Below are 23,477 nucleotides of genomic sequence, written 5' to 3' on the forward strand. Positions count from 1 at the left end.
CAAGACTAACTGTTGAGGAGAGGAGAAAACAAGACTAACTGTTGAGGAGATGAGAAAACAAGACTAACTGTTGAGGAGAGGAGAAAACAAGACTAACTGTTGAGGAGAGGAGAAAACAAGACTAACTGTTGAGGAGAGGAGAAAACAAGACTAACTGTTGAGGAGAGGAGAAAACAAGACTAACTGTTGAGGAGAGGAGAAAACAAGACTAACTGTTGAGGAGAGGAGAAAACAAGACTAACTGTTTAGGAGAGGAGAAAACAAGACTGACTGTTGAGGAGAGGAGAAAACAAGACTAACTGTTGAGGAGAGGAGAAAACAAGACTAACTGTTGAGGAGAGGAGAAAACAAGACTAAGTGTTGAGGAGAGGAGAAAACAAGACTAACTGTTGAGGAGAGGAGAAAACAAGACTAACTGTTGAGGAGAGGAGAAAACAAGACTAAGTGTTGAGGAGAGGAGAAAACAAGACTAAGTGTTGAGGAGAGGAGAAAACAAGACTAAGTGTTGAGGAGAGGAGAAAACAAGACTAACTGTTGAGGAGAGGAGAAAACAAGACTAACTGTTGAGGAGAGGAGAAAACAAGACTAACTGTTGAGGAGAGGAGAAAACAAGACTAAGTGTTGAGGAGAGGAGAAAACAAGACTAACTGTTGAGGAGAGGAGAAAACAAGACTAACTGTTGAGGAGAGGAGAAAACAAGACTAACTGTTGAGGAGAGGAGAAAACAAGACTAACTGTTGAGGAGAGGAGAAAACAAGACTAAGTGTTGAGGAGAGGAGAAAACAAGACTAACTGTTTAGGAGAGGAGAAAACAAGACTGACTGTTGAGGAGAGGAGAAACACAAGACTGACTGTTGAGGAGAGGAGAAAACAAGACTAACTGTTGAGGAGATGAGAAAACAAGACTAACTGTTGAGGAGAGGAGAAAACAAGACTAACTGTTGAGGAGAGGAGAAAACAAGACTAACTGTTGAGGAGAGGAGAAAACAAGACTAACTGTTGAGGAGAGGAGAAAACAAGACTAACTGTTGAGGAGAGGAGAAAACAAGACTAACTGTTGAGGAGATGAGATAACAAGACTAACTGTTGAGGAGAGGAGAAAACAAGACTAACTGTTGAGGAGAGGAGAAAACAAGACTAACTGTTGAGGAGAGGAGAAAACAAGACTAACTGTTGAGGAGAGGAGAAAACAAGACTAACTGTTGAGGAGAGGAGAAAACAAGACTAACTGTTGAGGAGAGGAGAAAACAAGACTAACTGTTTAGGAGAGGAGAAAACAAGACTGACTGTTGAGGAGAGGAGAAAACAAGACTAACTGTTGAGGAGAGGAGAAAACAAGACTAACTGTTGAGGAGAGGAGAAAACAAGACTAAGTGTTGAGGAGAGGAGAAAACAAGACTAACTGTTGAGGAGAGGAGAAAACAAGACTAACTGTTGAGGAGAGGAGAAAACAAGACTAAGTGTTGAGGAGAGGAGAAAACAAGACTAAGTGTTGAGGAGAGGAGAAAACAAGACTAAGTGTTGAGGAGAGGAGAAAACAAGACTAACTGTTGAGGAGAGGAGAAAACAAGACTAACTGTTGAGGAGAGGAGAAAACAAGACTAACTGTTGAGGAGGAGAAAACAAGACTAACTGTTGAGGAGAGGAGAAAACAAGACTAACTGTTGAGGAGAGGAGAAAACAAGACTAACTGTTGAGGAGAGGAGAAAACAAGACTAACTGTTGAGGAGAGGAGAAAACAAGACTAACTGTTGAGGAGAGGAGAAAACAAGACTAAGTGTTGAGGAGAGGAGAAAACAAGACTAACTATTGAGGAGAGGAGAAAACAAGACTAACTGTTGAGGAGAGGAGAAAACAAGACAAAGTGTTGAGGAGAGGAGAAAACAAGACTAAGTGTTGAGGAGAGGAGAAAACAAGACTAAGTGTTGAGGAGAGGAGAAAACAAGACTAACTGTTGAGGAGAGGAGAAAACAAGACTAAGTGTTGAGGAGAGGAGAAAACAAGACTAACTGTTTAGGAGAGGAGAAAACAAGACTGACTGTTGAGGAGAGGAGAAACACAAGACTGACTGTTGAGGAGAGGAGAAAACAAGACTAACTGTTGAGGAGATGAGAAAACAAGACTAACTGTTGAGGAGAGGAGAAAACAAGACTAACTGTTGAGGAGAGGAGAAAACAAGACTAACTGTTGAGGAGAGGAGAAAACAAGACTAACTGTTGAGGAGAGGAGAAAACAAGACTAACTGTTGAGGAGAGGAGAAAACAAGACTAACTGTTGAGGAGATGAGAAAACAAGACTAACTGTTGAGGAGAGGAGAAAACAAGACTAACTGTTGAGGAGAGGAGAAAACAAGACTAACTGTTGAGGAGAGGAGAAAACAAGACTAACTGTTGAGGAGAGGAGAAAACAAGACTAACTGTTGAGGAGAGGAGAAAACAAGACTAACTGTTGAGGAGAGGAGAAAACAAGACTAACTGTTTAGGAGAGGAGAAAACAAGACTGACTGTTGAGGAGAGGAGAAAACAAGACAAACTGTTGAGGAGAGGAGAAAACAAGACTAAGTGTTGAGGAGAGGAGAAAACAAGACTAAGTGTTGAGGAGAGGAGAAAACAAGACTAACTGTTGAGGAGAGGAGAAAACAAGACTAACTGTTGAGGAGAGGAGAAAACAAGACTAAGTGTTGAGGAGAGGAGAAAACAAGACTAAGTGTTGAGGAGAGGAGAAAACAAGACTAAGTGTTGAGGAGAGGAGAAAACAAGACTAACTGTTGAGGAGAGGAGAAAACAAGACTAACTGTTGAGGAGAGGAGAAAACAAGACTAACTGTTGAGGAGAGGAGAAAACAAGACTAACTGTTGAGGAGGAGAAAACAAGACTAACTGTTGAGGAGAGGAGAAAACAAGACTAACTGTTGAGGAGAGGAGAAAACAAGACTAACTGTTGAGGAGAGGAGAAAACAAGACTAACTGTTGAGGAGAGGAGAAAACAAGACTAACTGTTGAGGAGAGGAGAAAACAAGACTAACTGTTGAGGAGAGGAGAAAACAAGACTAAGTGTTGAGGAGAGGAGAAAACAAGACTAAGTGTTGAGGAGAGGAGAAAACAAGACTAAGTGTTGAGGAGAGGAGAAAACAAGACTAACTGTTGAGGAGAGGAGAAAACAAGACTAACTGTTGAGGAGAGGAGAAAACAAGACTAACTGTTGAGGAGAGGAGAAAACAAGACTAACTGTTGAGGAGGAGAAAACAAGACTAACTGTTGAGGAGAGGAGAAAACAAGACTAACTGTTGAGGAGAGGAGAAAACAAGACTAACTGTTGAGGAGAGGAGAAAACAAGACTAACTGTTGAGGAGAGGAGAAAACAAGACTAACTGTTGAGGAGAAAACAAGACTAACTGTTGAGGAGAGGAGAAAACAAGACTGACTGTTGAGGAGAGGAGAAAACAAGACTGACTGTTGAGGAGAGGAGAAAACAAGACTAACTGTTGAGGAGAAAACAAGACTAACTGTTGAGGAGAGGAGAAAACAAGACTGACTGTTCAGGAGAGGAGAAAACAAGACTGACTGTTGAGGAGAGGAGAAAACAAGACTAACTGTTGAGGAGAAAACAAGACTAACTGTTGAGGAGAGGAGAAAACAAGACAGACTGTTCAGGAGAGGAGAAAACAAGACTGACTGTTGAGGAGAGGAGAAAACAAGACTAACTGTTGAGGAGAGGAGAAAACAAGACTAACTGTTGAGGAGAAAACAAGACTAACTGTTGAGGAGAGGAGAAAACAAGACTAACTGTTGAGGAGAGGAGAAAACAAGACTAACTGTTGAGGAGGAGAAAACAAGACTAACTGTTGAGGAGAGGAGAAAACAAGACTAGCTGTTCAGGAGAGGAGAAAACAAGACTAAGTGTTGAGGAGAGGAGAAAACAAGACTAACTGTTGAGGAGAGGAGAAAACAAGACTAACTGTTGAGGAGAGGAGAAAACAAGACTAACTGTTGAGGAGAGGAGAAAACAAGACTAACTGTTGAGGAGAAAACAAGACTAACTGTTGAGGAGAGGAGAAAACAAGACTGACTGTTGAGGAGAGGAGAAAACAAGACTGACTGTTGAGGAGAGGAGAAAACAAGACTAACTGTTGAGGAGAAAACAAGACTAACTGTTGAGGAGAGGAGAAAACAAGACTGACTGTTCAGGAGAGGAGAAAACAAGACTGACTGTTGAGGAGAGGAGAAAACAAGACTAACTGTTGAGGAGAAAACAAGACTAACTGTTGAGGAGAGGAGAAAACAAGACTGACTGTTGAGGAGAGGAGAAAACAAGACTAACTGTTGAGGAGAGGAGAAAACAAGACTAACTGTTGAGGAGAAAACAAGACTAACTGTTGAGGAGAGGAGAAAACAAGACTAACTGTTGAGGAGAGGAGAAAAAAAGACTAACTGTTGAGGAGAAAACAAGACTAACTGTTGAGGAGAGGAGAAAACAAAACTAACTGTTGAGGAGAAAACAAGACTAACTGTTGAGGAGAGGAGAAAACAAGACTAACTGTTGAGGAGAGGAGAAAACAAGACTAACTGTTGAGGAGATGAGAAAACAAGACTAACTGTTGAGGAGAGGAGAAAACAAGACTAACTGTTGAGGAGAGGAGAAAACAAGACTAACTGTTGAGGAGAGGAGAAAACAAGACTAACTGTTGAGGAGAGGAGAAAACAAGACTAACTGTTGAGGAGAGGAGAAAACAAGACTAACTGTTGAGGAGAGGAGAAAACAAGACTAACTGTTTAGGAGAGGAGAAAACAAGACTGACTGTTGAGGAGAGGAGAAAACAAGACTAACTGTTGAGGAGAGGAGAAAACAAGACTAAGTGTTGAGGAGAGGAGAAAACAAGACTAAGTGTTGAGGAGAGGAGAAAACAAGACTAACTGTTGAGGAGAGGAGAAAACAAGACTAACTGTTGAGGAGAGGAGAAAACAAGACTAAGTGTTGAGGAGAGGAGAAAACAAGACTAAGTGTTGAGGAGAGGAGAAAACAAGACTAAGTGTTGAGGAGAGGAGAAAACAAGACTAACTGTTGAGGAGAGGAGAAAACAAGACTAACTGTTGAGGAGAGGAGAAAACAAGACTAACTGTTGAGGAGAGGAGAAAACAAGACTAACTGTTGAGGAGGAGAAAACAAGACTAACTGTTGAGGAGAGGAGAAAACAAGACTAACTGTTGAGGAGAGGAGAAAACAAGACTAACTGTTGAGGAGAGGAGAAAACAAGACTAACTGTTGAGGAGAGGAGAAAACAAGACTAACTGTTGAGGAGAGGAGAAAACAAGACTAACTGTTGAGGAGAGGAGAAAACAAGACTAAGTGTTGAGGAGAGGAGAAAACAAGACTAAGTGTTGAGGAGAGGAGAAAACAAGACTAAGTGTTGAGGAGAGGAGAAAACAAGACTAACTGTTGAGGAGAGGAGAAAACAAGACTAACTGTTGAGGAGAGGAGAAAACAAGACTAACTGTTGAGGAGAGGAGAAAACAAGACTAACTGTTGAGGAGGAGAAAACAAGACTAACTGTTGAGGAGAGGAGAAAACAAGACTAACTGTTGAGGAGAGGAGAAAACAAGACTAACTGTTGAGGAGAGGAGAAAACAAGACTAACTGTTGAGGAGAGGAGAAAACAAGACTAACTGTTGAGGAGAAAACAAGACTAACTGTTGAGGAGAGGAGAAAACAAGACTGACTGTTGAGGAGAGGAGAAAACAAGACTGACTGTTGAGGAGAGGAGAAAACAAGACTAACTGTTGAGGAGAAAACAAGACTAACTGTTGAGGAGAGGAGAAAACAAGACTGACTGTTCAGGAGAGGAGAAAACAAGACTGACTGTTGAGGAGAGGAGAAAACAAGACTAACTGTTGAGGAGAAAACAAGACTAACTGTTGAGGAGAGGAGAAAACAAGACAGACTGTTCAGGAGAGGAGAAAACAAGACTGACTGTTGAGGAGAGGAGAAAACAAGACTAACTGTTGAGGAGAGGAGAAAACAAGACTAACTGTTGAGGAGAAAACAAGACTAACTGTTGAGGAGAGGAGAAAACAAGACTAACTGTTGAGGAGAGGAGAAAACAAGACTAACTGTTGAGGAGGAGAAAACAAGACTAACTGTTGAGGAGAGGAGAAAACAAGACTAGCTGTTCAGGAGAGGAGAAAACAAGACTAAGTGTTGAGGAGAGGAGAAAACAAGACTAACTGTTGAGGAGAGGAGAAAACAAGACTAACTGTTGAGGAGAGGAGAAAACAAGACTAACTGTTGAGGAGAGGAGAAAACAAGACTAACTGTTGAGGAGAAAACAAGACTAACTGTTGAGGAGAGGAGAAAACAAGACTGACTGTTGAGGAGAGGAGAAAACAAGACTGACTGTTGAGGAGAGGAGAAAACAAGACTAACTGTTGAGGAGAAAACAAGACTAACTGTTGAGGAGAGGAGAAAACAAGACTGACTGTTCAGGAGAGGAGAAAACAAGACTGACTGTTGAGGAGAGGAGAAAACAAGACTAACTGTTGAGGAGAAAACAAGACTAACTGTTGAGGAGAGGAGAAAACAAGACTGACTGTTGAGGAGAGGAGAAAACAAGACTAACTGTTGAGGAGAGGAGAAAACAAGACTAACTGTTGAGGAGAAAACAAGACTAACTGTTGAGGAGAGGAGAAAACAAGACTAACTGTTGAGGAGAGGAGAAAAAAAGACTAACTGTTGAGGAGAAAACAAGACTAACTGTTGAGGAGAGGAGAAAACAAAACTAACTGTTGAGGAGAAAACAAGACTAACTGTTGAGGAGAGGAGAAAACAAGACTGACTGTTCAGGAGAGGAGAAAACAAGACTGACTGTTCAGGAGAGGAGAAAACAAGACTGACTGTTCAGGAGAGGAGAAACACTTGTTTTTGTTTTATCCAAAATGAGTTAATAGCACAGGCAGACTCTTCACATACTGGAGCATGTCTGAAATAAATGTCTTATAATGTTAAGAAAGAGACCACAGAAGTGAACCTTTTCAAGCCTGTTTTCTCAACGCGCTGTTTCTCTGCAAGACATTATACCCTATATAAGCCATATCTCCAAACCTGGTGGGTCAAACTGAACAACCTATATGTCAATTTGAAGTTATGATTCCCTGCTTTCATACGACATGATTTTTTTTTTTTTTTTTTAATACATCAATGACTTAGCCTCGGTGAGAAACTGTCTAAAGGGTCAATGCCAAACTGGCGAGTCGTACAAGCGTGTCACAGCAAAAGTAGTGGGAATAGCCTATCTACGATATTGTAGATCGATTGTAAGATCTTGTAGATCGTCTTTGTTCAGACGGCGTGGAACAAGCTCCCACTGTACCTTCGACAGACAGGCAGCCTCTGTAGACATTTTTAAAGCACAGCTCAAGACCCACTTCTACAACATTGCTTTTAACTGATCTTTACATTTTATGTTATTCATGTCCTCACTGTATTGCATCACTGCTCTTGTTTTTTTTAATGTTTATGCCTTGCTTTTCTTTTCTTTCTGTCTCCATTGCTCTGTAAAGCACTTTGAGCTGCATTTCATGTCATGAAAGGTGCTATACAACTAAGGTTTTATTATTATCATTATTATTATTATTATGTGAGGTTTCCACAAGGCAGCCACAACCTTATTTGGACATGTGAGGTTTCCACAAGGCAGCCCCGACCTCATTAAAGTGGTATTAACCCATTCTGACCGGGAACCCATTTTGGTGTTAGCATCATGTTATGCTTTAGCTATTGAAAAATAGCAGATCTACAAGCTCGTAGCGCGCCACCGAGTGGCGCGCTACCGAGTGGCGCGCTACGAGCTTGTAGGTCTGCTATTTTTGAAAAATCGAAGAACGACTGACATTTTTAGAATCTGATCTCAGGTCAGAATGGGTTAACCAGACCAGTGTGTGTCCAGTAGAAACCTCGTATGAATCTGATCTCAGGTCAGAATGGGTTAAAGAATGCAGGGTTCTCACATTTCTACGCCATGATGATTACATGTTGAACTGACCTCGACCGGGACACCGTCTGCTCGCCTGGTTTCCTCACAATGCGTGCGTGCGTGCGTGTGTGCGTAGCGTGTGTGCGTAGAGTGCGTGTGTGCGTGACATCACTGTAGAAGTTAGTCTGGGACTTGTCGCGTGTGGAAGGTTTATTTCCAAGGGGGCGGGGTAACAAGTGTGCCACTTGGGATATTATTTACATTATGAAGAGAGGATATATACAAAGAAATAATCATTTTGAGCGATGGAAATAAGCGAATTAGCACAACACCCAAAGTAACAACTACAAAGAAAGGTAAGAAAGCATTCTAGTATGGAATTCTCCTTTAAGCTAACTTTACTATAACTACAAGGAGGAGAAACATGAGGTGGAATCTTCTCTGTAATCTAATTCCACTTTAAAGACTTTTGGTTGATCTTTGGTTCCATGCTTATCAGCGAGGGTAATGGCCGCGTAATTACCCCGCTAATGGCTTCCTATTGGCTCAGGGACGGCTAATGGCTTCCTATTGGCTCAGGGAGTGTGACAGACTGTTATGGCTTAATCTATTGGCTCAGAGGCTTAATGTCGTAAATGCCGTAAAGATTTCAGATGGGTTGTTTTTGGCGAGCGGAGGCCTTCGGGACAGTAAAATAAATACTCTTAGGTTGGACTAGATTAGTTTATTCTGTTTCTCAACTGATAATGACAGGACATTAGGTCCACTAGCTGGTTCTGACAGGACATTAGGTCCACTAGCTGGTTCTGACAGGACATTAGGTCCACTAGCTGGTTCTGACAGGACATTAGGTCGCGAGTGCCGCGCTATGAGCTTGTAGATCTGCTATTTTTCAATAGCTAAAGTATAACATGATGCTTTAAAACACCAAAAGGGGTTCCTGCCCAGAATGGGCTCCATAAACCAAGTATAAGGAAATATTTTCTAAATGTCATCATGCTTTAAGTAGCATGTGATGTGTCAAACTCCATTCCAAGCATTGGTTTTGCATGAAAAAAACATTCCTTGGGACTAAATTTGGCCATATAGCCACTTGCCCAAATATCCCCAAAATGTGCTGACCTCATCACATTTGTGATGACGGCTATGGCCGTTTTTAGCCCAGGGAGTGTTTTTTGTGAAATGCCACCGAATTATTAATGATTCTTTATGGGCACACTAGTGAAAGCTGCATGCTTTTATTGTGAAGGCAAGTAAGTTCCCGGAATGTTCTCAGTTTTCAGAGCCTGCATATCTCCAACGTGCTGAAAATAGCTGATCTACAAGCTCCTGTGAGCTTGTAGATCAGCTGTTTTCAGCACGGAACACGTTGTACGATGTAGAATAAACCAGACATCACTGCGTGGGAGGGAGATGTCTTTGGTTGGCCGTTCACGGACCTCCTCGACGCAAAAATAACCAACACATTATGTTTAACCCATTCCGTATAGGACGTCTGAGGACGTCCTAGCGCATCCTCAATGACACCGGGCGAGATAAGAATATTCAGAATTTGTTCCTCTTTTTTTTGTCAGTTGGCCTTTCGGCTACCGTATGCTAACGCTCTGCACTAAAATTAGCTTACCGCTGACTTAGCCGTTAGCGCGGCGGCGGAAAGAATGACTCGTCTCTCCTAATCCAAAGGCGCTCTCCGTGGTGATGAACGGATCGATATACTGGCGCTTCATTTCTGCTCCTCATCCGTCTCTCTCCCGCAAAATATGAACGCTTTTTGGATCACATAATATCGTATAAATTAAAACGATCGCAACGTAAGCTATAGCAATGTAAAGTAAACTGACTTTAGTTGATTGTTTCCGAGTCGTGGGTTTCAGAGAAAAAGCGACCTTCCTTGTAGATCTATAATAATGTTACTGCTGGTTCCCTACCATCTCCTTCCTTGTAGATCTATATTTAACATGTTACTGGGGGGGTCCCCACCATCTCCTTCCTTGTAGATCTATAATAATGTTACTGCTGGTTCCCCACCATCTCCTTCCTTGTAGATCTACAGAACATGTTACTGGGGGTTTCCCTACCATCTCCTGGGCCACCTCCTCGGGCACGTCCTTGTAGATCTCGAAGAGGAACTCGATGGCGTTGTTGTCCTGGTAGTGCCCCGCCCCGCCGTGGGCGTGGCAGTGGGCGTGGCTCTTCTGCCTCGTTAACTTCGTGCGGTCCATGCGCAGCCACAGCTTCAGGCCCGACTTCAGGGCGTCGTCCGTCTCCGCCAGCTCCACGCGCACGCCGTTGTTCTCCACCAGGAACGTGTGCTCCAGAAGGTCGTTGATGGTGTACCTGGTTATGAATATAATAACACTTTAATGATGGTGTACCTGGAATAATAATAATAATAATAATAATACACTTCAACACTCCGATTGCCCGTTGTTATTTAATCCATTAATTCAGAACGCCCAGCGATTTATAAACACGGAGCACTTTTACAGACGGACCGGATGCTATCCCGGATGTGGCTGTAGCAGCTAAATGTAGCAGCTAAATGTAGCAGCTAAATGTAGCAGCTAAAGCTAAATGTAGCAGGTAAATGTAGCAGCTAAATGTAGCAGCAAAATGTAGCAGCTAAATGTAGCAGCTAAAGGTAGCTAAATGTAGCAGCTAAATGTAGCAGCTAAATGTAGCAGCTAAAGCTAAATGTACCCGGTGTGTGTCGGGCTTCAGTTACCTCTCATCTTTATCCATGCGGATGCAGCCCTCTATGATCTCCTTGAGCTCTGGAACCTTCACCTTGTAGAAACTGTCAGGCTTCATTCCCTGAGGAATAGACACAGAAACATAGAAACTGTCAGGTTTCATTCCCTGAGGAATAGACACAGAAACATAGAAACTGTCAGGCTTCATTCCCTGAGGAATAGACACAGAAACATAGAAACTGTCAGGTTTCATTCCCTGAGGAATAGACACAGAAACATAGAGACTGTCAGGCTTCATTCCCTGAGGAATAGACACAGAAACATAGAAACTGTCAGGTTTCATTCCCTGAGGAATAGACACAGAAACATAGAAACTGTCAGGTTTCACTCCCTGAGGAATAGACACAGAAACATAGAAACTGTCAGGTTTCATTCCCTGAGGAATAGACACAGAAACATAGAAACTGTCAGGTTTCATTCCCAGAGGAATAGACACAGAAACATAGAAACTGTCAGGTTTCATTCCCTGAGGAATAGACACAGAAACATAGAAACTGTCAGGTTTCATTCCCTGAGGAATAGACACAGAAACATAGAAACTGTCAGGCTTCATTCCCTGAGGAATAGACACAGAAACATAGAAACTGTCAGGCTTCATTCCCTGAGGAATAGACACAGAAACATAGAAACTGTCAGGTTTAATTCCCTGAGTTATTCCTGAGTTATCCCCCAAAACTACAACATGATGTCACTGAGCCGTTATCACCCAAAACTACAACATGTTGTCACTGAGCCGTTATCACCCAAAACTACAACATGATGTCACTGAGCCGTTATCCCCCAAAACTACAACATGATGTCACTGAGCCGTTCTCCCCCAAAACTACAACATGTCACTGAGCCGTTATCACCCAAAAATTTTGCGAGAAATGAGAAATTGTGCGAAAAATGAGAAATTGTGTGAGAAATGAGAAATGTGTGTAAACGGACCAGAAGAACACACAGAGAGCCGGTCTCTGGGCCCAGAAGAACACACAGAGAGCCGGTCTCTGGGCCCAGAAGAACACACAGAGAGCCGGTCTCTCTGGGCCCAGAAGAAGACACAGAGAGCCGGTCTCTGGGCCCAGAAGAACACACAGAGAGCCGGTCTCTGGGCCCAGAAGAACACACAGAGAGCCGGTCTCTGGGCCCAGAAGAAGACACAGAGAGCCGGTCTCTCTGGGCCCAGAAGAAGACACAGAGAGCCGGTCTCTCTGGGCCCAGAAGAAGACACAGAGAGCCGGTCTCTCTGGGCCCAGAAGAAGACACAGAGAGCCGGTCTCTTTGGGCCCAGAAGAAGACACAGAGATCCGGTCTCTCTGGGCCCAGAAGAAGACACAGAGAGCCGGTCTCTTTGGGCGTGTGCCAATAAAGACATGGACATGTCAGTACTTTGTCTGCGAGTGTGTGTGTGTGTGTGTGTGTGTGTGTGTGTGTGTGTGTGTGTGTGTGTGTGTGTGTGTGTGTGTGTGTGTGTGTGTGTGTGTGTGTGCGTGTGTGAATGGGTGAATGTAATGCACACGACTATGTGAAGCGCCTCGGTTAAAAGGCGCTATATAAATGTATACCATTTACCATTCTGTCTGACATTTATTGACATTTAAATACCTACACATGTCGACCATAAAAACCACGCGCAGTTTTAAATGAAGCACAGGCCGTTTCGGTCACGGAGAATAGTTACGGTTGAAAGTGGGTGAAAAGTTTATACTTCAATGAGTGTACAGACTATTGTTTGTTGTTCAGCAAAATCTCTCAACCAGGACGGAGGAAATGTAGATTTTCTTTTAAACGTAGATAATTTTGGTGGTGGTGAACGATGCCCATGTAACAGTATGTGTTTGTTTTAATTTGAATAACTATGAATACAAGCCCAGTTCCTAAACATCCTATAGTCATTGTCACAGTAGCCTGGTTAATAAACCAGACTAATATCGCACGGACCGCGGGACATTAGTCTGGGGAGGGCTCAGCTTGGATTTCATTTCCAGGGGGGGCGGGTTGAAACATTTTCTCTTTGACGCAATTGGTCAGAGCTACTGTCAGTCAAAGGTCTCAAGCATTGAAAGTCACTGTACCAAAGCCCGCCCATATTGCATACCGTGTCCCGATTGGCCGCCCCCATTTCTCTGGTGTAGGAAATGGGCGTACAATTGAGCCTCTCCAGACCGTAATCCGCCAGCAGGCAATTATCTTTTTGCCAACGGCTGATTGGGTCTGGTTTATTAACCAGGCTATTGTCACAGTGCTCAGCGCCTGAGTGTTAAAGGACCACTTCACCACTTTTCAACCTATCTTCATATAATAGGTCCTCATTAATAATCATGATAAAATGGCACGATTTTTTTCCACTCCAGTCTGTGTCTCTTAGGAGTGCTGTGGGCACTTCAGAAACCGTCTTCCAGTGACATCATCATTAGGCAGATTTTTTTTTAAAACAAGATTTGTTTGTAACAATAATGTTTAGATTTGCCATCGTGAGAACGATGGCTTCCATTTTCGCATTGCAACTTTTCAGGACTAGAAAGCCTGCGGTTTCTATTAGCTTGTATTCGCCATCGATGATGTCACTGGAAGACGGTTTCTAAACTGCCCACAGCCCTCCTATGAGACACAGACTGATTAGAAAGAAATTGCGCCATTTTTTCATGATTATTAGTGAGGACTGTGGTCCTTTAAGAGGACAATGTTTGTGTTTACACAAACCCTCAAAGCTGGACAGATAAAAAACAATTCCACCCATTGTGTTTAAACCTGTACTGACTGTATGTATTTTCCGAGTGGATATAAAGGCGAGAAAGAACAGTATTTTATAAAGCGTGAAAGTGGAAGGTGTTCTCTCTCTGTTACCACAGAGAGCCGTGTCTGTGGAAGGTGTTCTCTCTCTGTTGCCACAGAGAGCCGTGTCTGTGGAAGGTGTTCTCTCTCTGTTACCACAGAGAGCCGTGTCTGTGGAAGGTGTTCTCTCTCTCTGTTACCACAGAGAGCCGTGTCTGTGGAAGGTGTTCTCTCTCTGTTACCACAGAGAGCCGTGTCTGTGGAAGGTGTTCTCTCTCTGTTACCACAGAGAGCCGTGTCTGTGGAAGGTGTTCTCTCTCTGTTACCACAGAGAGCTGTGTCTGTGGAAGGTGTTCTCTCTCTCTGTTACCACAGAGAGCCGTGTCTGTGGAAGGTGTTCTCTCTCTGTTACCACAGAGAGCCGTGTATGTGGAAGGTGTTCTCTCTCTGTTACCACAGAGAGCCGTGTCTGTGAGCTGTGTAAGTTAAACACAGGTCTTATGTGCTCCTGAAAAAGATTATTAAATAAAAGACTCGTAAACGGAGTCTCGTAAACCAGCGGTTCTGTACTGTACTCTGTACTGTATGTGTTTATGGTGCATGTATGGGAAACACCTCTCAGCCTCACAGCACAACCTATGGAAATATTAAATCACTTTTATTCCCCTACGTGTAAAATATAAACGCGTGGATGAGAGCGCTGCCAAGTGTAAGCTCCAGACAGCCGTATAGTTAAACATTATGTGGTTCCCAAAGTGGGGTCCGGGGACCCCCAGGGGGTCGTTGAGGGAGTTCCAGGGGGTCCCCAGCTACATGATATATGGAACCAAATGGACCCTTATGGGGAGAGGAGGAGGAGGAGGTCATATGCTCAAGTCTGAATGCTTATGCTGTTTGTCTGTCTGTCTGTCTGTCTGTCTGTCTGTAATGACATTAATTGCAGGAGTTGACACATTTTTGGGAGCTGTCCGTGTTGGAAGAAGTCAGACTTTTTTTTGTTTATACTTATGCCACAATAAAAACATAATAATACTAGTGTTCTCAGTAAAAGGTCCCTATTCACCTCTCTCTCTCTCTCTCTCTCTCTCTCTCTCCCTCTCTCCCTCCCCCTCTCTCCCTCTCTCTCTCTCTCTCTCTCTCCTCAACAAAGAGGGCTGTTTGCAGTGGTGGAAAAAGGTGCTCAAATGTTGTTTACTTGAAGGAGCATTCGGTGATTTGGGTGATTTAAAAAAAAAAAAGAACTCTGGTCCGCCCCGGGAACAACATGTGCACATGATGCACTGGGTGGGGGAGGGGGGGGAGGCGACACACGCGACACACGCGTGTACAGGCCAACAGAACACACTATAAACTAAAGTACAGTAACTGTAGTAACAGACAGACAGTTAAAACGGGTACTGTGACAAGTTGACAACGGGTATTATTAGGTTCCAAAGTTGCACCGTTCTCAAATAGATCACTTAGGGTTTTTTAGGGTACTCACGGAGGTGACCTTCCTGTAGATCCTCAGAGTAAGGGTACTAGGGTTAAGGTTTAGGGGGTTTAGGGTACTCACGGAGGTGACCTTCCTGTAGATCCTCAGAGTAAGGGTACTAGGGTTAAGGTTTAGGGGGTTTAGGGTACTCACGGAGGTGACCTTGCGGTAGATCTGGGCAGCGTTCTGACATTCAGAGTAGGGGTACTCGGACGTGGCCATCTCCAGGATGCACATCCCGAAGGCGTAGACGTCCACCGCCTCGTCGTACTTCTCCTCGTACATCTCCGGCGCCATGAACTCCGGCGTGCCTGAAAGGTCACACAGAGAGAGGTCACAGAGAGGTCGTGAACTCTGGCGTGCCTGAAAGGTCATACAGAGAGAGGTCAGAGGTCGTGAACTCTGGCGTGCCTGAAAGGTCACACAGAGAGAGGTCACAGAGGTCATGAACTCTGGCGTGCGTGAAAGGTCACAGAGAGGTCAAAAGGTCATGCACTCTGGGGTCCGTGGAAATGAGAGGTCATGAGATTTTAAGCCCAGAGCTTATCGATACCAGGTGTAGAAGCCATCCTCACTGTTCAGTATGTCTATCCTGGAGCACACGTCTTAACTACAACCCCACTGTCGGCAACCAGTAGTGCCACAAATTTAGGATTTGGGCGCTACACCCGGTATCGATAAGCCCAAAGCTTATCGATACCGGGTACTGGATAAGCCCAAAGCTTATCGATACCGGGTACTGGATAAGCTCAAAGCTTATCGATACCGGGTACTGGATAAGTCCAAAGCTTATCGATACCGGGTACTGGATAAGCCCAAAGCTTATCGATACCGGGTACTGGATAAGCCCAAAGCTTATCGATACCGGGTACTGGATAAGCCCAAAGCTTATCGATACCGGGTACTGGATAAGCCCAAAGCTTATCGATACCGGGTACTGGATAAGCCCAAAGCTTATCGATACCGGGTACTGGATAAGCCCAAAGCTTATCGATACCGGGTACTGGATAAGCCCAAAGCTTATCGATACCGGGTACTGGATAAGCCCAAAGCTTATTGATACCGGGTACTGGATAAGCCCAAAGCTTATCGATACCGGGTACTGGATAAGCCCAAAGCTTATCGATACCGGGTGCTCGCGTGCGTGCGTGCGTGCGTGCGTGCGTGTGTGCGTGCGTGCGTGCGTGCGTGCGTGTGTGCGTGCGTGCGTGCGTGCGTGCGTGCGTGCGTGCGTGCGTGCGTGCGTGCGTGCGTGCGTGCGTGCGTGCGTGCGTGCGTGCGTGCGTGCGTGCGTGCGTGTGTGTGTGCGTGCGTGCGTGCGTGTGTGCGTGCGTGCGTACCTATAACGCTCTTAGCGAAGGAGGCGCTCTTCAGCGTGGCCAGGCCCAGGTCTCCTATCTTCACGGAGCCGGTGGGTCCGGTGATGAAGATGTTGTCACACTTCAGGTCCCGGTGGATGATGGGGGGGCTGCGGGTGTGCAGGAAGTGGAGACCTTTGAGGATCTGACGGCTCCATCGCTGGAGCAGCTTCAGCTTCATCTCCTTGAAGCGCTTCAGGTACCTATAGGGGAGCACACACAGCACCGGGGTTACTACGGTAACCTGGGGGGAGCACACACAGCACCGGGGTTACTACAGTAACCTAAGGGGAGCACACTTTCTCTGATAACAACCTAAAACATGAACGTTGGTGTCACGGGGCAACCCGTGCCCTATAGACACTAGAAGACTCCACAATGTGAAACTGAACATTACAAACGCACACTGCACAGCTGCTTCCATTAATTGACTGTCATCAAGCTCCTTGGAGGGGTGGCTATGTGTGGCATCTTATACTACTTCTCTGTGTTGCCTATAATGCTATCATAATTGTTTCGTGTTTGATGTGATGCCTTGGAAAACAGTCAGACTCTAAATATGTAATTGTATAGTTGGTCTAACTCATGGGTCATGGTTTACCTTGTTTTGAGTAGATTGGTCCAATTACTAATCATTGTGGGTGGGGTCTCACCTGGTACATAAGGGAGGCTTGTGGAAATGTTTGGGAGGGAAACCTGAGTGGAAAATGTTCAGTTTTGCTTGAGACTAACAAAGGAGACAACTCCAGGGGAGAGCTGGCAGGGCCAGGAAGGCATAGCCTGTTTTCAGTTTCTTAAGTTCTTGGTTTGTTGTTTTTCCTTAGTTGAGTTGTTGATGTGTTCATGTCTTACTTTCTGTTATTTGAAAGTGTATTGTAAGTCTTTATTCGGGAAGTATTATTTTTGCCTGCGCAGTCAAATCCAGCATGGGTCGTTCACTCTGTGTTTTGAGGTAAATAAAATACCAGAAAAGATCTATTCTTGGACTGTCGATTCTTGGAGCCTTGGCCGTTCGGGCAACTTTACAGTTGGCTTGACTTTAACTCCTCTTTTCAGGCGTCAGAGGTCAGACTAACCCTAACCCTAGAGGGGTCAGAGGTCATAATAAGAGTGTACTCACGTCTTGAGCGTGCCGGAGGTCATGAGCTCGGTGACCAGCAGGATGACCTTGTGACCTTTGGACAGGGACTTCCAGGAGTCGTGGAAGCGCACGATGTTGGGATGCTGGAGGCCTTTGAGCATGTCCACCTCCTCACTGAAGCGCTGGCGCTCCGCCTTGGTCAGCTTACGGGTCTGTGGGGGGAGGGGTCAAGAGGGCAAAGGTCAGCTTACGGGTCTGTGGGGGGAGGGGTCAAGAGGGCAAAGGTCAGTTTACGGGTCTGTGGGGGGGAAGAGGTCAAGAGGGCAAAGGTCAGCTTACGGGTCTGTGGGGGGGAAGAGGTCAAGAGGGCAAAGGTCAGCTTACACCTGCTATCCAAGGTAACATTCCTTATTGCACACGACTCCATATCTAATAACGCAATAAGCTGTAATAATGTATGACATAAAAACAACAAAACTCAGTGTGTCCCCTCGACATGTTCCTCTGCCCCCCCTTAGTCATTTAAAACTCAGTGTGTCCCCTCCACATGTTCCTCTGCCCCTCCTTAGTCATTTAAAACTCAGTGTGTCCCCTCCACATGTTCCTCTGCCCCCCCTTAGTCATTTAAAACTCAGTGTGTCCCCTCCACATGTTCCTCTGCCCCCCCTTAGTCATTTAAAACTCAGTGTGTCCCCTCCACATGTTCCTCTGCCCCTCCTTAGTCCTTTAAAACTCAGTGTGTCCCCTCCACATGTTCCTCTGCCCCCCCTTAGTCATTTAAAACTCAGTGTGTCCCCTCCACATGTTCCTCTGCCCCCCCTTAGTCATTTAAAACTCAGTGTGTCCCCTCCACATGTTCCTCTGCCCCCCCTTAGTCATTTAAAACTCAGTGTGTCCCCTCCACATGTTCCTCTGCCCCCCCTTAGTCATTTAAAACTCAGTGTGTCCCCTCCACATGTTCCTCTGCCCCTCCTTAGTCCTTTAAAACTCAGTGTGTCCCCTCCACATGTTCCTCTGCCCCCCCTTAGTCATTTAAAACTCAGTGTGTCCCCTCCACATGTTCCTCTGCCCCCCCTTAGTCATTTAAAACTCAGTGTGTCCCCTCCACATGTTCCTCTGCCCCCCCTTAGTCATTTAAAACTCAGTGTGTCCCCTCCACATGTTCCTCTGCCCCCCCTTAGTCATTTAAAACTCAGTGTGTCCCCTCCACATGTTCCTCTGCCCTCCTTAGTCATTTAAAACTCAGTGTGTCCCCTCCACATGTTCCTCTGCCCCCCCTTAGTCATTTAAAACTCAGTGTGTCCCCTCCACATGTTCCTCTGCCCTCCCTTAGTCATTTAAAACTCAGTGTGTCCCCTCCACATGTTCCTCTGCCCCCCCTTAGTCATTTAAAACTCAGTGTGTCCCCTCCACATGTTCCTCTGCCCCCCCTTAGTCATTTAAAACTCAGTGTGTCCCCTCCACATGTTCCTCTGCCCCCCCTTAGTCATTTAAAACTCAGTGTGTCCCCTCCACATGTTCCTCTGCCCTCCTTAGTCATTTAAAACTCAGTGTGTCCCCTCCACATGTTCCTCTGCCCTCCTTAGTCATTTAAAACTCAGTGTGTCCCCTCCACATGTTCCTCTGCCCTCCTTAGTCATTTAAAACTCAGTGTGTCCCCTCCACATGTTCCTCTGCCCTCCTTAGTCATTTAAAACTCAGTGTGTCCCCTCCACATGTTCCTCTGCCCTCCTTAGTCATTTAAAACTCAGTGTGTCCCCTCCACATGTTCCTCTGCCCCCCCTTAGTCATTTAAAACTCAGTGTGTCCCCTCCACATGTTCCTCTGCCCTCCTTAGTCATTTAAAACTCAGTGTGTCCCCTCCACATGTTCCTCTGCCCTCCTTAGTCATTTAAAACTCAGTGTGTCCCCTCCACATGTTCCTCTGCCCTCCTTAGTCATTTAAAACTCAGTGTGTCCCCTCCACATGTTCCTCTGCCCCCCCTTAGTCATTTAAAACTCAGTGTGTCCCCTCCACATGTTCCTCTGCCCCCCCTTAGTCATTTAAAACTCAGTGTGTCCCCTCCACATGTTCCTCTGCCCTCCTTAGTCATTTAAAACTCAGTGTGTCCCCTCCACATGTTCCTCTGCCCCCCCCTAGTCATTTAAAACTCAGTGTGTCCCCTCCACATGTTCCTCTGCCCTCCTTAGTCATTTAAAACTCAGTGTGTCCCCTCCACATGTTCCTCTGCCCTCCTTAGTCATTTAAAACTCAGTGTGTCCCCTCCACATGTTCCTCTGCCCCCCTTAGTCATTTAAAACTCAGTGTGTCCCCTCCACATGTTCCTCTGCCCCCCCTTAGTCATTTAAAACTCAGTGTGTCCCCTCCACATGTTCCTCTGCCCTCCTTAGTCATTTAAAACTCAGTGTGTCCCCTCCACATGTTCCTCTGCCCCCCTTAGTCATTTAAAACTCAGTGTGTCCCCTCCACATGTTCCTCTGCCCCCCCTTAGTCATTTAAAACTCAGTGTGTCCCCTCCACATGTTCCTCTGCCCCCCCTTAGTCATTTAAAACTCAGTGTGTCCCCTCCACATGTTCCTCTGCCCCCCCTTAGTCATTTAAAACTCAGTGTGTCCCCTCCACATGTTCCTCTGCCCCCCATTAGTCATTTAAAACTCAGTGTGTCCCCTCCACATGTTCCTCTGCCCCCGCTTAGTCATTTAAAACTCAGTGTGTCCCCTCCACATGTTCCTCTGCCCCCCCTTAGTCATTTAAAACTCAGTGTGTCCCCTCCACATGTTCCTCTGCCCCCCCTTAGTCATTTAAAACTCAGTGTGTCCCCTCCACATGTTCCTCTGCCCTCCTTAGTCATTTAAAACTCAGTGTGTCCCCTCCACATGTTCCTCTGCCCCCCCTTAGTCATTTAAAACTCAGTGTGTCCCCTCCACATGTTCCTCTGCCCCCCCTTAGTCATTTAAAACTCAGTGTGTCCCCTCCACATGTTCCTCTGCCCCCCCTTAGTCATTTAAAACTCAGTGTGTCCCCTCCACATGTTCCTCTGCCCCCCCCTTAGTCATTTAAAACTCAGTGTGTCCCCTCCACATGTTCCTCTGCCCCTCCTTAGTCATTTAAAACTCAGTGTGTCCCCTCCACATGTTCCTCTGCCCCCCCTTAGTCATTTAAAACTCAGTGTGTCCCCTCCACATGTTCCTCTGCCCCCCCTTAGTCATTTAAAACTCAGTGTGTCCCCTCCACATGTTCCTCTGCCCTCCTTAGTCATTTAAAACTCAGTGTGTCCCCTCCACATGTTCCTCTGCCCCCCCTTAGTCATTTAAAACTCAGTGTGTCCCCTCCACATGTTCCTCTGCCCCCCCTTAGTCATTTAAAACTCAGTGTGTCCCCTCCACATGTTCCTCTGCCCCCCCTTAGTCATTTAAAACTCAGTGTGTCCCCTCCACATGTTCCTCTGCCCCCCCTTAGTCATTTAAAACTCAGTGTGTCCCCTCCACATGTTCCTCTGCCCCCCCTTAGTCATTTAAAACTCAGTGTGTCCCCTCCACATGTTCCTCTGCCCCCCCTTAGTCATTTAAAACTCAGTGTGTCCCCTCCACATGTTCCTCTGCCCCCCCTTAGTCATTTAAAACTCAGTGTGTCCCCTCCACATGTTCCTCTGCCCTCCTTAGTCATTTAAAACTCAGTGTGTCCCCTCCACATGTTCCTCTGCCCCCCCTTAGTCATTTAAAACTCAGTGTGTCCCCTCCACATGTTCCTCTGCCCCCCCTTAGTCATTTAAAACTCAGTGTGTCCCCTCCACATGTTCCTCTGCCCCCCCTTAGTCATTTAAAACTCAGTGTGTCCCCTCCACATGTTCCTCTGCCCCCCCTTAGTCATTTAAAACTCAGTGTGTCCCCTCCACATGTTCCTCTGCCCTCCTTAGTCATTTAAAACTCAGTGTGTCCCCTCCACATGTTCCTCTGCCCCCCCTTAGTCATTTAAAACTCAGTGTGTCCCCTCCACATGTTCCTCTGCCCCCCCTTAGTCATTTAAAACACAGTGTGTCCCCTCCACATGTTCCTCTGCCCCCCCTTAGTCATTTAAAACTCAGTGTGTCCCCTCCACATGTTCCTCTGCCCTCCTTAGTCATTTAAAACTCAGTGTGTCCCCTCCACATGTTCCTCTGCCCTCCTTAGTCATTTAAAACTCAGTGTGTCCCCTCCACATGTTCCTCTGCCCTCCTTAGTCATTTAAAACTCAGTGTGTCCCCTCCACATGTTCCTCTGCCCTCCTTAGTCATTTAAAACTCAGTGTGTCCCCTCCACATGTTCCTCTGCCCTCCTTAGTCATTTAAAACTCAGTGTGTCCCCTCCACATGTTCCTCTGCCCCCCCTTAGTCATTTAAAACTCAATGTGTCCCCTCCACATGTTCCTCTGCCCCCCCTTAGTCATCTTCAGGACCAGAACTAGGACTGGATGGTGACACCTCACAATATTCAACATTTGCCTCAGAGATGAAGTGGACGTAAAATTAAACGCTCCAGTGAAGTACAAATGCCTCAAAATTGTACTTTTGTAAATTGTACAGTTCAGCACTTAAATATCCCCCCCCCCCTCCCCTCCCCCCCCATGCACACCTCTGACTGTTACGACTGGAAGAGCGTTCAGGGGAACACTTCAGGGAGTGTTCAGAGCGAGTGTTCCAACCAAACACTTCAGGTGAACAAAGATATATCTGTGCGCCCGCCTGTGTGTGTGTGTGTGTGTGTGTGTGTGTGTGTGGACAGGAGTTGAGTGTAATGCATCTGGACAACTTGTTACTGTTCATTAGTGCGTGCGTGTGCGTGCGTGCACAGCAAGTTACTGTGTATATTAGTGTGACACAGATTAGATCACACAGCGTACCCAAACAGCAGGCTGGAAACGCCCAACACAACAAAAGCCCTCGTGTGCGAGTGCTCGCACGCATGTGTGTGTGTGTGTGTGTGTGTGTTTGTGTGAGCGCATGTGTGTGTGTGTGTGTGTGTGTGTGTGTGTGTGTGCGCGTTGTGCACGGTCACAACACATTGAAATGCAAAGAAGACGCGCGCAGAGACTTTTGGCCACTTCTGAGGGAAGTGTGTGTGTGTGTGTGTGAGCGCATGTGTGTGTGTGTGTGCGTGTGTGTGTGGGGGGGGGGGGGGGTGTGTGTGTATGTGTGTGTGTGTGTGGGGGGGGGGGGGGATGAACTCTGAACCATTCTGGACCAAAATAACAACAACACATGTGGGTGTAAATAAAAAGTACTGCTGTGTGATACTGAAGTTAAAAGTACCTACAATACTATGAGTAGAAATACTCATCTGGAATGCAAATCTATACCCGAGTGAAAGTATACAAAAAGTATTGGTGTCTAAATGTACTCAAAAGACACCAAAAGTAGAAGGTATTCACTATATGCAGAATGTCAAAATGTAAAGTTTTCAAATGGATAGAAAAATAGCCGATCTACAAGTCGATCTACTAGCTCTACTAGCCGATCTACAAGCTTGCGTCGCGAGCTTGTAGATCGGCTATTTTCAAATGTACCTGTATTTAGAGCGTATATGTGTACTGGCAATTACTCCAGTACAGTTCTGAGGTATTTGTACTTTTAAGTACAGTTTTTAAGTACAGTTTAAAGTAGCCTACAGTATACCAAAGCAAAAACAAGTCCTAGAAGTGCAACGTCCTCTAATAAACTAGAAAAACATTCCATGTTTCTATTTGAGAACATTTAAGTCACGCTCAAACACTACAAAAATAATAAACACCTGCATTTATTTTCATATGAATTCATTTATATTTAAACCACTCGAAGCGTGAACCAATCAGACATGGCCATCTGAAGCGTGAACCAATCAGACATGGCCATCTGAAGCGTGAACCAATCAGACATGGCCATCCGAAGCGTGAACCAATCAGACATGGCCATCTGAAGCGTGAACCAATCAGACATGGCCATCTGAAGCGTGAACCAATCAGACATGGCCATCTGAAGCGTGAACCAATCAGACATGGCCATCTGAAGCGTGAACCAATCAGACATGGCCATCCGAAGCGTGAACCAATCAGACATGGCCATCTGAAGCGTGAA

At 45.5% G+C, this 23,477-nt stretch overlaps 2 protein-coding genes across 5 annotated transcripts in view; both read right to left on the reverse strand.

The window, feature by feature from the left end:
- The window catches only part of LOC308333367 (vacuolar protein-sorting-associated protein 25), a 208,638-nt gene that overhangs the window by 119,499 nt on the left and 65,662 nt on the right, over positions 1-23,477 (reverse strand). The window lies entirely within an intron of this gene.
- The window catches only part of wnk4a (WNK lysine deficient protein kinase 4a), a 114,774-nt gene that overhangs the window by 52,504 nt on the left and 38,793 nt on the right, over positions 1-23,477 (reverse strand). For all 4 annotated transcript variants that reach the window (XR_013965813.1, XM_080789921.1, XM_080789920.1 and 1 more), the window contains exons 3-7: positions 17,428-17,600; positions 16,290-16,510; positions 15,103-15,260; positions 10,691-10,779; positions 10,044-10,302 (exon numbers count right to left, since the gene is read on the reverse strand). Coding sequence is in view for 3 of the 4 variants with exons in the window: in XM_080789921.1 (XP_080646047.1) it covers positions 10,044-10,302; positions 10,691-10,779; positions 15,103-15,260; positions 16,290-16,510; positions 17,428-17,600 (900 nt within the window). In the remaining variant the exon portion in view is untranslated. The remainder of the gene's footprint in view (positions 1-10,043; positions 10,303-10,690; positions 10,780-15,102; positions 15,261-16,289; positions 16,511-17,427; positions 17,601-23,477) is intronic.

Source organism: Protomyctophum bolini (assembly GCF_963924005.1).
Source record: "Protomyctophum bolini genome assembly, chromosome: 18".
NCBI classification, from domain to species: domain Eukaryota; kingdom Metazoa; phylum Chordata; class Actinopteri; order Myctophiformes; family Myctophidae; genus Protomyctophum; species Protomyctophum bolini.